The 13,846-nt window shown below is 44.1% G+C and overlaps 1 protein-coding gene across 1 annotated transcript; it reads left to right on the top strand.

The window, feature by feature from the left end:
* Positions 1-3,294: 3,294 nt before the first annotated feature.
* On the top strand, positions 3,295-7,192 carry LOC309689750 (interferon-induced protein 44-like). The gene is made up of 8 exons (XM_082506386.1): positions 3,295-3,402; positions 3,995-4,486; positions 5,208-5,256; positions 5,347-5,542; positions 5,626-5,778; positions 5,879-6,050; positions 6,395-6,495; positions 6,584-7,192. The coding sequence occupies exons 2-8, from the start codon at positions 4,015-4,017 to the stop codon at positions 6,776-6,778; spliced, it is 1,338 nt and encodes a 445-aa protein (XP_082362512.1). The 5' UTR covers positions 3,295-3,402; positions 3,995-4,014; the 3' UTR covers positions 6,779-7,192.
* The last annotated feature ends 6,654 nt before the right edge of the window (positions 7,193-13,846 follow it).

Genomic DNA, 13,846 nt, shown 5'->3' with positions numbered 1-13,846 from the left:
AGGCTCTGAAGAGGAGGCTGCGGCAGACGAAGGCTCTGAAGAGGAGGCTGCGGCAGACGAAGGCTCTGAAGAGGAGGCTGCGGCAGACGAAGGCTCTGAAGAGGAGGCTGCGGCAGACGAAGGCTCTGAAGAGGAGGCTGCGGCAGACGAAGGCTCTGAAGAGGAGGCTGCGGCAGACGAAGGCTCTGAAGAGGAGGCTGCGGCAGACGAAGGCTCTGAAGAGGAGGCTGCGGCAGACGAAGGCTCTGAAGAGGAGGCTGCGGCAGACGAAGGCTCTGAAGAGGAGGCTGCGGCAGACGAAGGCTCGGAGGCCGGGCCAGGCGAGGTTGCAGAGGCTGAGGCCGGGCCAGGCGAGGTTGCAGAGGCTGAGGCCGGGCCAGGCGAGGTTGCAGAGGCTGAGGCCGGGCCAGGCGAGGTTGCAGAGGCTGAGGCCGGGCCAGGCGAGGTTGCAGAGGCTGAGGCCGGGCCAGGCGAGGTTGCAGAGGCTGAGGCCGGGCCAGGCGAGGTTGCAGAGGCTGAGGCCGGGCCAGGCGTAGCAGAAGCACAGGCGGATGTAGCCGGGCCAGGTGATGACGAGGCGGTCGCAGATGGCGGCTGGACAGGCTCCTCGGGCCCTCCAGCTGATGCGGCGTGAGGCTGAACGGGCCCCTCGGACCCTCCAGCGGAGACAGGAGGCTGAACGGGCCCCTCGGACCCTCCAGCGAAGACAGGAGGCTGAACGGGCCCCTCGGACCCTCCAGCGGAGACAGGAGGCTGAACGGGCCCCTCGGACCCTCCAGCGGAGACAGGAGGCTGAACGGGCCCCTCGGACCCTCCAGCGGAGACAGGAGGCTGAACGGGCCCCTCGGACCCTCCAGCGGAGACAGGAGGCTGAACGGGCCCCTCGGACCCTCCAGCGGAGACAGGAGGCTGAACGGGCCTCTCGGACCCTCCAGCGGAGACAGGGAGGTGCTGGCCGGGCTCACTGGAACCCCCAGCGGACGAGGTAGATGGCGGCGTGGGAGCCGCGGAGTCCTGGATGAGCTCATCCGAGCTTCCAGCAGGAGCTGAAGTTGAGCCAGAGAGGATTGGGACCCCGGGCTCAATGTTAAGCTGGCTAGAAAACCGCACTGCTACGGGGAACTGGGCCAAAGGTTCAGGTGCGAGCTGAGCTGCTGGACACACGGGGACCTGAGCTGCTGGACACACGGGGACCTGAGCTGCTGGACACACGGGGACCTGAGCTGCTGGACACACGGGGACCTGAGCTGCTAACGGTGGAGAAGTAAATGACTGCACAGGGGACTGAACTGATGTCTGTAGTAACGGTGGTGGTGAGGGTGGAGTTAATGACTTCACAGGGGAATGAACTAGAGGTAGTGACGGTTGTGGTGCTGGTGGTTGAGTGGGTGACTGTGCTAAAGGAGGCTGCACTGGGGACACTGGAGACTGAGCTGCGGGTGGCGGCGAGGGAGCTAACTGAGCTGCGGGTGGCGGCGAGGGAGCTAACTGAGCTGCGGGTGGCGGCGAGGGAGCTAACTGAGCTGCGGGTGGCGGCGAGGGAGCTAACTGAGCTGCGGGTGGCGGCGAGGGAGCTAACTGAGCTGCGGGTGGCGGCGAGGGAGCTAACTGAGCTTCTGGCAGCACAGAAGGTGAATTAGAAGGCCGAATGTCCGGCTGTGGGGTGGCGCGTCGGCGGCGTGAATGCCGTTTTCTTCGGGAAGCCGGAGGTGCGGTGATGGAGGAAACCGGCAACGACGGAGAGATCACGGCCGGCTCCTCATCCTCCGACCACATTGCTGCGAGAAAGGCAGCGGGTGAGTGACAGTCAGAGTGGAGGGTGGATGGAGAGGAGTCCAGTGGCAGCAGCGTGGAAACGTTTCCTGATTGTGGCGGTCGCTGTTGCGGTATGACGAGCTCGCGAACTTGTACTGTCTCCTTGGCTTTCTGCAGATTGGACAGTAGGCCCGAAAATCCTGAGAGCTCGTGAAGATGGGGATTCCCCTTGAGAATTGCCTCGATGGCGTTTATCCCAATGGACATTGCTTTAATGTCCGAGGCGTGGGAAACTCGCTCCCACAGGCTGAAGATGCGGGCCAAATCGCTTTCCCGGGAGGAGCCTGCTGGGTCCATGTCTGGTGACGTCGTACTGTCAAGGCGCGGCTGTGTGGCAGGCAGGAGGAGGACCCAAACGCAAAACTCACAGACACGGAGATGAACTCAAAATCACAGCTTTAATGCTGGAGTGGCAGAACATAGGAAATACAAAACTAAACTGGGAAAAGTAAACAAACATACGCAGAGACACAGGGAGATCCACACAACATGAGGGACGACGTCACACTGAACAGAGGGAGACGCAGACAGAAATACACAGAGGGTTAACGAGGGAAGTGGGAACACACGGGGAACACAGGTGACACTGATAATCATGACGAGACAGGGCGGGGTGAACTGAACACTGACGGGAGAGGTGAAACAGGAAGTACAGGAGGAGAGAGAGCACGAGTAGAACACCAACGTAACAGGCAGGGGAGACATGGAATAAACACGAAAGGGGACGAGGGCTCATAAATACATAGAGGGCACACAGGGGGAAGAGAGAGCACGGGGAGAACTTAGACATAATGGGCAGGGGAAGCATGGAATAAAACATAAACATACGAGGAAACTAAGAACACTGGGCCAACATGGCCCAGGACCATGACAGTAATCTTGTTTCTTAATGAAATTGATAAAATATAATTCTGAATGCAACACAAATGTGATTCAGAAATATGTTATCAAAGGTTTTGACATTCATTCAGTGCTTTAAGTTTTTTCTTTCACAGCATAAAAGTGAAATTTGCGTGTTTCAGTCATCCTCACCCTGCACAGACGGCCTTCCTCGTGTTACACAGCATTACCCAGTGCACCGTTCTCTCTTCCATCTCCATTACTGCTTTGAATAAAGTCATCACAAAGGTTAACTTGGAGCTGGAGCAATTTGGGCTTCTCCGCTCTTATAGTTTTCTTATTGTTGATTTTTACTCTTTGGGGAGAATTCTTGTTGAATTAATTAATAATGATCAAATGCTCTAACACTCACCTCCTTCTGAGCAAGTCGCTGTTTAATCAATCTAATTATGTTAATGTGGTTTACTTCACTCTATCACTCTATCTTCATACTATCACTAGTATGAAGAACAATGACCCCTCATAAAACATAAGCAAAAGTATACATTATTTATGATGTGTGCCACCTAGGTTTGTTTTATATGTGTTTTAAACTGAAAAGCCAGCGGACACAGTGTTTTATTTTGAAATCCAGCGTGTTCCAGTCTGAGACTCGGTTTCGTTTCTGCCGGCCTGAAACTGCTTGTCACATCTGAACAACGCATTTGTGATTTCTTCTCTTTTTTCCTCAGCTCTCTATAACAGGAGGTAAAACTGAAATTATTAAAGAGATGCATATTGATAAGATTTTGATTCTGATTAGATTATGAATGCCATGTGATGTAGTTCATTGATAGTTAATTAATGAACAATAGTGTAATGATTGTTCGCTGATTTATTTATTTAAGTAACATGTATGAAAATATTCTAAAAGTACCTGCAACCAGTAAAAATGGGGTAAATGACTGATGAACAAGTAGGAGAACTATTTGGCACAGTTTATAAGCTGGGTGTGGTCTACCGCGAAATACAAAGTCATGCTTCATATCATGCTGTGGTACTGTGCATCTTACTCTTATTCGAGGATATTTAGTATTTTAAAGAAACAGAGAGACAAAATATGAAGGACATAACAAAGCGATCTGTAGTAAACTAAATCAGGCTTTCCTGTCACCAAGTTTTCAGCAAGAAATGCATAAGAAAGAATAACATGAATAATTCTAATCCAAATGACTTGGAAATTCTAATCATGCTGTAGTGTTGCTTTAAGTTTGTGTGGTTTAAAACAATGTAGTTTTGACCATTTGTGTCTGTTTTGGTTCAATGAGCTCCACAAATTCATTCACTGTCCTTTACTCAGTTCAGAAGTCCAAGTCCAAAATGAACCCCAGACTAACACAAAGCCAGCAGAGAACAATCTGCGCTCAGCTGGGGAGAGTCAAACTACAGCTGCTGTACAAGGCCAGCATCCACGGCTTCACCGGTGCAGCATTTCACCAAAGATGTAACAACCGCTCTCCCACTGTGTCTGTGGGCTACAACAACTCTGGTTTTGTGTTTGGAGGCTACACCAAACAACCTTTTAGTCAGTCTGGACAGTACGTGAATGATGATCAGGCTTTTCTTTTCACATTTAATGCTAAAAAGCTCATCAAATATCCAGTTAATAATTTTGCATGTGCAGTGAGAATGATAGCTAACTCTGGGCCTTATTTTGGAGAAGATTTGGTTCTTGTCAATGGAAGCCAAGCAGTAACGCACAGCAATCCAGGAAATTATTACAACTTCCCCGCTGCTCAAATGCATGGCAATGATCTCAACCTGACTGAGTGTGAAGTCTACCAAGTGGAGGGTAAGTGTAACATAAGGCATCATGTAATCATTTAGCTGTTGCAGATAAGTGTTGATAAATTTGATATATCACAGTACAAATACTACAATATGCCAACACCCAAGCATGATTACTAACAGACCTGCCGAATAATGAAATCTCTTAATTTAAAGATGTCTGAAAAAATGAAGTAAGCTAAAAGATCTCAAAAAGCAAAACATCACAAAACAATAAAGAAACTTGAGAAACAAAGTCAGTGACATCTAAAGTTGGGGACTAGAGTGAACCACGGTGAAAGACATTATCCACAAATAAATAAATAAATAAATATACACATTTAAAATTGACAGCTTGATGAGCCACAAGACGTTTGGGAAACTATTTTGTCAACTGGCAATACAAAAAGTGAACTTTTTTGAAGGTTTGAGTCCCGTTACAACTGACATAAAACTAGCATGAATAAGCATGAATAATCACATTTTCATTTAGTTGTTGCAGACAAGCAGTGATACATTTTAGGTGTGACAGTCTATAGATAAATATAATAAAATGACTCGCAAATCTTGACTACGTGAGTGTGAAGTTTATTGTGATTTATTGTACATCAATTTATATATGATTTACTAAAAAGCAAGCTAAGATTCAACCTGATGACATTAGATTTAGCACATTAACTGTGCTACAAAGTGCACCTAAAACACCTACAATCTGATATTTATCATTTATTTTTTCTCTTTAACAGGAACAACTGAACTTGAGAGACCATGGAGGACTGTAATCTGGAAATCTGGGTCGGTTTGATAGAACCACCATTCTGGCATATCTGCAAAATTCACAGTCAATATGACTTCTAATGTTCTTTATTTCCTTGTTTTGTACAGGAAGAGGACAGAGCTGATTGAGTACATTAAAAGCTACAAACCCACAGTCAGCTCTGTGACCCACCCTCGGGTTTTGCTCATTGGACCAGTCGGAGCTGGAAAGTCCAGCTTCTTTAACTCTGTCAACTCTGTATTCAGAGGCCACGTCACCAGCCAGGCCATCTCTGGCTCCTCCTCCACCAGCCTCACCACACAGGTCTGTGTCTGCTGTCTGATGATTTCCACTTATTGTGACTGATTTCAGTGGTCTGTCACTCATTCTCATTGTACTGTAAACAGTTTCGCTCCTACTCTGTGAAAGCTGGACGTGAAGGGAAACCTCTGCCAATAATCTTGTGTGATACCATGGGACTGGAGGAGACCAAAGGGGCGGGGCTTGACATAGACGATCTGAGCAGCATCCTCAAAGGTCACCTGCCAGACCGTTATCAGGTGCTATATTATATCAGCGGGACACTGAATGTATGAAACACTGATTTGTCAGCAGTCGACTCAAACTGTGTCTCTGTTTCTCCTCAACTGTGTCATTTAGTTCAACCCTTCAGCTCCTCTGCATCCTGAGGCCCACAGCTATCGCACATCTCCTGGACTCAAGGACAAGATCCACTGTGTAGCCTATGTTATTGATGCTTCCAAGGTCTCCATCATGCCCACAGGGTTGGAGGAGAAGCTGGATGCTATCCGCAGAAAGGTCAACTTAATCGGTCAGTAAAACTGAGTCCCTCTTCAGTTTCATTGTATTCTTTTTTCTGAACAAGTTTATGTGGAATGTACAATCCATGCCATGTAAACAAAATCAAAAGAAAATGCAGTGATGTGTAAATCAAAGTTCGTGAAATTATATATTTTTTAAAAGGTATACCAAAAAATACAATAACATAACTGGAGGCAGATCAGTTTTGCATCCAGACTGTTTCATGTGATCAAAGTTTTCAACTTCAGCTCATTTGATCTTCAATGAGTCCAGATGTGTTCCTAAAATTCTTACAGTCCAATACATAAACATCTCTGGCAGTCTGGAAGTGACCTTCTGCTCCTTTGTTTCCAGGTATTCCTCAGCTGGTCCTTCTCACTAAAGTAGATGAAGCCTGTCCACAGGTGAAAGAGGATGTGAGAAATGTATATAGGAGTGGCTACATCAAGGATGTGGTGAGTTTGTACTTTTTTCTTCTCTTTTTTAGTGAGTAAAAAATTAGATGAGGGTACTAATACTTTTTTCCTGTGTTCTGTCATACAGATGCAGGAGGTCGGCTCTCGGCTCGGGGTGCCGTTGTCCTGTATCATTCCAGTGAAGAACTACAGCGAGGAGCTGGAGTTGGACATGAATTGTGACATCTTGTTGCTCAGCGCCGTCATCCAGATGTTTCGCTTTGTTGATAATTACTTTGATGAGCTCAGTGACCGAATGAGTAACATACAAACCAAAGACTAGGAAAAGACTGAGGAGCCGGCATAAGCAAGTGATGAAATATCCCTGAAAATACTTCATTTACCTGCAGGTGACCCTGCAGAGTGATGGTTACCAGTGTTGACAGAGGTTTGATATTGTGAATATTGTGAGATACCTTGGCGGGGATATCCAGAGTCTTACTTCAGAAATTTAGTGCACTGATTATTAAGTTTAATTTTATCTAGCAGTAGAAAAATTTGGCATTGAGGATACACCAAGACATTTTTATTTAATTTTATATATTTTATCATAAATGAATAGGTCTGGCAAACTGAAATATGTTCATCATAAGAGTTTTTTTATGTTGCACAAACATTTAAATTTTATTTATAAATGTATTCAGTAACTTAATGTATTTTGCTTATTTTTTCTTTATTAAATGTGGCTAAAACTGTGGCTACTCGCCAACAGTGTGATGTTTTCCCATCAAGTCCTTTCATGAACTGTTTCCCTACATCAAGCTTTGCAGTATTTATCAGTTTCTTCTTTTTTCCCTGGAACTTGTTTTCAGATGTTTTCATGTCTAATCATGATGTTGACATTATTTACATTCACCTGTGTTTCAGCTTTGTCAGTGATGGTCCTTACTGAGCAGAGTGAATGCAGTGAAGCTTTTAGTAAAGTAAAAATGCAATCTGTGCTGAAAATGTTTATGTCAGTATAACTACTTCAAATGAGTCATCTAAGTCAGTGTTCTGTAGTAATAGCACAAATAAAATGCAAATGTAACAACACTACTGTTATGATTTATACATTTCCTTTTGTTAAAGTTGAACGTGTGTGTACAGGAATGTGCAAAGTTTTGTGAAAAGCATCAGTACTCGCTGCATTGAATCATATCTGTTATTAATCTCTTTCTCTCTTCCACAGCACGTCTTTTATCCTGTCTTCCTTCTCTCTCCCCAACCGGTCGCAACAGATGGCCGCCCCTCCCTGAGCCTGGCTCTGCTGGTGGCTTCTTCCTGCTAGAAGGGAGTTTTTCCTTCCCACAATGCTTCCTCATAGGGGTCATATGATTGGTGGATTTTTCTCTGTATGTATTATTGTAGGGTCTACCTTAAAATATAAAGCGCCTTGATGCGACTGTTGCTGTGATTTGTCACTGGCACTAGAATTGAATTGCCACTAAAGATAAAGATAAACCATTTTGAACAATCAAAGTTGTCAGATGATGCCTCAAAGTTTTAAAAAGAAAAATACGTAAGAATGTTGAGTCTCAGTGTGGAAAAGTTCTCCTTGCAGCAACAGATAAATCGCCAGTCCTTTACCTGTTGCAGAAAGGATCTTCGACTTCTTTTCTGAAGTTGTTGTGTGTCATGTGACCCAAGGGGAGGGCAGACCAGACAGAAAGCAGCAAAAAAAAAAAAAAAAACAACTATTAAATTATATCTGAAAAATCCAGAGCTGTGAGGAGACTAATCATGCCTAACTAAACACTACATAGCCATCTAATAAGAGCCCACTCCTAATATGTCCTCCCAATTCCTCACAAACACTATCAAGTGCCATTAATAACTTGGCGCCGAGCTACCTCAATGAGCTTCTCAGGTTACACACTCCTGTCAGAGCACTTAGATCTGCTACCCAAATTCTTCTGGAGCAACCTCGTTCTCGGCTGAAGTCTCGCTGTGACCTCGCGTTTGCTGTAGCTGCCCCGGAACAACCTTCCTGTTGCTATCCGAGCGTCTGACTCTATGCCACTGTTTAAATCACGGCTTAAGACTTATTTGTTTAATCTTGCCTTTCCACCTAGTTAACACTTGGTGTGCGCTGGTACATTTTTTATGCTTGTGAACTACTTTTATATCTTATGATTGTCAAGGTTTTTATAATTGATACGTGCCAGGTCCTTTTTCTTTTCCTTCCCATCTCCCTTTTCCTATTTTATTTTTGTCAAGCACCTTGGTATACCCTTGGTTTTTTAGTGTGCTTTATAAATAAAGTTTATTATTATTATTATTATTACCCCAATTAAAATTTCTTAGCATCCATTTCTTAGCTGCGAGACCCTTTGTTACAGGTACAAGTCATTCTTTAAGTTGGGGGAGACTGTAGGTAGGAAGTGACACACTTTCAAAATAAATGCATGCAACCAAAAAAGTGCAACAAAACTACACAATAAAACACACATAATAAAATATTAAAATAATGCTATCACACAGATACTGAGGGTTCACAGTACTGCAGCTGATGTGTCTGCAGTGGGAAATTTTCAAGTTACGTGGTGTTATCACCACCGCCTCCTGGGTGAGGTGTTCCAGGCATGTCCCACCGGGAGGAGGCCCCGGGGCAGACCCAGGACACGCTGGAGAGATTATATCTCTCGGCTGGCCTGGGAACGCCTTGGTATTCCCCCGGATAAGCTGGAGGAGGTGGCTGGGGAGAGGGAGGTCTGGGCCTCTTTGCTTAGGCTGCTGCCCCCGCGACCCGGCCCCGGACAAAGCGGATGAGGATGGATGGATGGATGGGTGGTGTTATCATCCAAACAGACCAAATTTCTGTATTTTTTTTTCACGTGTGACCAACTTCTCATGAAACTACTGATACTGCCATCACCTTTAGCTATACCTTGTGTTTAGTACTATATAAAGGGTGAAGGCGCACACAAGTTTGGTGGGGGTTGGGGGGGGGGGGGGGTTACCTCTGTAGCAAGTAAGAACCAGTCTAGTCAAGTTCTGGCAGAAGTAAACTGCTTTCGTGTGGTGCCTGTAGTGGTACCCATGGTTTTGTTTGGTTGGCTGTTTATTACTGATAAAAAGATAAAGTATAGTTAATGTACTTAGATAGCAGTTGTCAGATTTGACTTTGGTAAATGGCCTCTATTTGTAGTATACTTACTTAGTCCCTAAGGACCCCAAAGCACTTTACACTACATTCAGTCATTCACACACTGGTGATAGCAAGCTACATTGTAGCCACAGCTGCTCTGGGACACACTGACAGAGGTGAGACTGCCAGACACAGGCACCACCAGTAGGTGGGGTGAAGTGTCTTGCCCAAGGATACAACAAGTGAGACTGAGCCGGGGCTTGAACCGGCAACCTTCCGATTACAAGACGAACTGCCAACTCTTGAGCCATGATCGCCCCAGGTGATAGTTGTTTTAAAATTAAAATGTGTCACAAAGCATCCTCTTCATTTCTTCATTGCATAAAGTGTGTAATTGTGAAACTTAATGTGTTAATGTGCCAGAAAATTGAAACCAAAATGCATTTGTTTTGGCATGTTTTAGCCAATTCCAAGAGAAAAATATCTGAAGTGAAAAAAAAGTTAGGGAACAAAAGAGAATTAAAGCAAGCTACTTTTCTTTCAAGTTCTGGGCATCTGACTCCGTATGCTCAATTGATTAATACTACAGGAGTATTTCAGATCATGGAAAATGAATAAATCCATGTGTGGGAGAGCTATTCTATGCACTGAAGAGGCTTGATGATAGATAGGGGGCCAGTTAGAAGTTAACTGAGATCGAATGTATTTAAAGTAACTTAAAAAGGCTACATGTTATGATTCACCAAGTTCTGGTGAAGGAATGCAGGAGAAAATAAAGTGAGCTAATTATAATCAAGACCTGTTTAAAATGCTTTTCAGGCTACATATTTAACATGTCCTTTAAGCTTTAAGTTTATTGTTTATGTTTGTTTTTAATAGAATACACAGATTCATTCAGAAAACCTGCTTACAGCTGTTTTCACGACTGAATAAATTATTGCACTCTTTTTTGAGAAATTGAATAAAGACAACATGAAGGGTAAGTTTACTATAAGAAGGGCAGTAATCTGATTACTTTTTTCAAGTAACTTGACCAACACTGGTGCTGATGAATCTCTTTCTCTCTTAAATCTATTGGTGTTCTTTGAATTTTAATACTTTTGCCTGATTTCAAAATCTACAAATATCCCAGCTGTAAAATTCAATTGGCAGCAAATTAATTAGTGGCAAAAAAATAAATAAATCTGTAAACTTGTACAATCTACATTTATACACCTCCAGATCATTGAGGTGTTCCAAACACTTCCATGGCCACATGTGTATAAAATCAACTAGACTGCTTCTACAAACATACACACAGTGCACAGAGGTCGCCAACCTTCAGCAGAGTCAATTGCTACAGAACTCCAAACTTTATGTGGCCTTCAATTTAGCCCAAGAACACTGTGTGGAGTGCTTCATGCAGCTGCATCCAAGCCATGCATCATCAAGTGTAATACAAAGTGTCGGATGCAGTGGTTATGTGATGGGGATGCATGCCATTACTGGACTCTGGAGCACTGGAGACATGTTCTCTGGAGTGGTGAATCCCACTTCTCCATCTGGCAATCCGATGGGTGAGACTGGGCTTGGCAGTTGCCATGAGAATGGTACTTGTCTGGAGTTGTCAGGAGTTGTCCTTGGCCTCTTTAATGCTTCAGCACACCAAGACATTTTGTGCAATTTCATGATCCTAACTTCTTGGAAACAGATGGCTCCTTCTTGTTCCAACATGACTACACATCAGTGTGCACAGCAAGGTCCATAAACATGTAGATGAGTGAGTTTGGTATGGAAAAACCTGACTGGCCTGCACAGAGTCCTGACCTCAACCTGACAGAGCATTCTTGGGATGAATTAGAGCAGAGACTGTGAGCCAGGTCTCACAAATGCACTTCTGGAAGAATGATCAAAATTAGCAAACCAGGGTTCCTCCCTGTCCAGGACATGTTCATCCCCTGTATCATCCTCATCATTGAAAGAGTGTCCACTGGTCTCTAGGTTTAAATAGACTGCAGAGCACTGGTCTGACAAGTTAGCTCTTCTGTGTTGTCCCATCTGCTTCCCTAGAGGTTGTTTGGTTTCCCCGATGTATAAATCATCTTACAGAAAGATACACAAATTATATACAAAACAGAACAGCAATAATAAAAATGTAATGAAAATATATGAAGTTAAAGCCACGCTAAGGTCAATTTTAACAGCAAATAGGTTTTCTGATATGTTTCTGCTGAAAAGTGACATTAAAACAGTTTGCAGCAACAGATTGTGGTGGCAGGGTGTGGTTTGTGACTCAGCTGCAGGGAAGGGTGGTACAGGGGTTTCAGGGGCAGTGCCAGGGGAGGCTGGCTGGGACAGCTGGCAGCCTTCACCTAATTATACCTCTCCTATTTTACGCAGTGGGACACTGGGACTTATGTGTGTGTGGAGATGAGCAGTACTGAAGCTGACAGCACCAAAGCTGCAGTGAAGTTACAGCAGCAATGGTCCTGAAAAGCAAATGTGAGAACTGCAGAGGTAGAGTGTGTACAAGAAGTGAACAGAAAAGAAAATGACTTTCTGAACAATAATAAAAGTATGTGAGACTCTGTGTGCTGGCACTCTCAGTTGCCTTGAGTGTCATACTGATATGACGTGTTTGTAAGTATAATGTGAAGGGAATAATGTTCTTATTTGGAACAGGCTGAATATATGGTGTCATTACAGTTTTTTCTGATTGCTTAAGCACATTTTTTGTAACTATTGGCTAATTTTGCAAAACTCTTCACACAAATAAGAAAACCTGTCACCCAATCATCAAAACATTGTAGTTCTCTTGCAAAAGCAAACACAGCTAGATTAACTCTTCACACCTTCGTAAAAATGGTGTTTCCGTATCAAACAGTACACACAAGCCATCATCTACTAAGCACACAATGCGCCAACTGCACACTGATGGTATGAATACAAAACACATCTGGCTTTTGCTTTCTCTGTGCACAAGGTAGGCTATGTCAGTTTGAGCTCATACTTCTGTCATAGATCCATAAGCATAGAGGGATCCAAACTTCAAGTACTGGTGTACTTGAAACACATCAAAACAAACACAAGTGTTTATTTCCAAGTATAGGATTATTTGCAATCGCCATAATGACTATATGGGTTACTTGGTCTGCAGTGAACATGCTTCCTCTGCCCCCAGCATCTGGTCATCTAGCAATTCTGTAAAGTAACAATTTCAGTATTTTTACATCAATGGTATTGGTGTGTTTCTCATTGGCATATGGCAGTGCTACAAATCTTTGTGCGAAGTGACTGTACTAACCGATTCTCATTTCAAGATGTCCTTATGGTACTTGCTACAGTGTAGCGGCTCAGTTTAGGCTGGACCCGTTGGCCAGCTACCCTCAGGGTCATTCCACGGTTGATTACATGGTCCACTATTGTAGCTCTGATGTCATCAGCAATTCTATTTCTTACTCTTCCTACCCTTCCTCTCCCCCCCCCTCGTCTTCCTCTTGCTCCTCCTTGTCCTTGTCGTCCTCTTCATCCTACTTCTTCACCTCCACGTCCTCTTCCTCGGCCTCCTCTACTTCTCACTCTTTCTGCTCCCTCCATTGTACTCCGCACACAGCTTACCTGTATTATAGTGCTTAGGCTGATTGCAAAGTGAACTAATTATCTAAGAAAGTTTTGACATGTGAAAGTGTGCCAGACAGTTGGCAAATTAGTGTTAATGATAGCCATACATGTGTATACTTTTGCTAGGAGTGTGTTGGAAATTTGGTAATTGAGTGTTGTGCAGTGAATTGTGCCTACAGTCTTGCAAAGTGTGTGTTACAAAATTGCAAACTGAGTGCAAAGCAGTTTTTGTGCTTTTAGTTTTGCAAACTCAGTGAGTGGTTTTGCTATAAGTCTGAATAGTTTTAGAGATTGTGCTACAGGAATCACAGTTAGGGTTTAAGCATTCAGAAAAAACTGTAAGCAGAACAGTTCCTCCTGTACAGCCTCTAGACACTACGCTACACTAAACACTTGGTCTTCTTTCAGACCAGCTGTTTGTTGGGCTCTGACATTGTCACCCATTTCCTGGATGGGTCATTCCACAATTCTGGCTGATGCAGGGTCTTGTATCCTTGCTTTAATTGTATGGCTGTTTACAAGCCCATTACAGTTTTTTCTGAATGCTTAAACCCTAACTGTGATTCCTGTAGCACAATCTCTAAAACTATTCAGACTTATAGCAAAACCACTCACTGAGTTTGCAAAACTAAAAGCACAAAAACTGCTTTGCACTCAGATTTTGTAATTTTGTAACACACA

Source organism: Aulonocara stuartgranti, assembly GCF_965226115.1.
Source record: "Aulonocara stuartgranti genome assembly, chromosome: 15".
NCBI classification, from domain to species: Eukaryota; Metazoa; Chordata; class Actinopteri; order Cichliformes; family Cichlidae; genus Aulonocara; species Aulonocara stuartgranti.
This window is presented reverse-complemented; position numbering and strand designations above follow the sequence as displayed.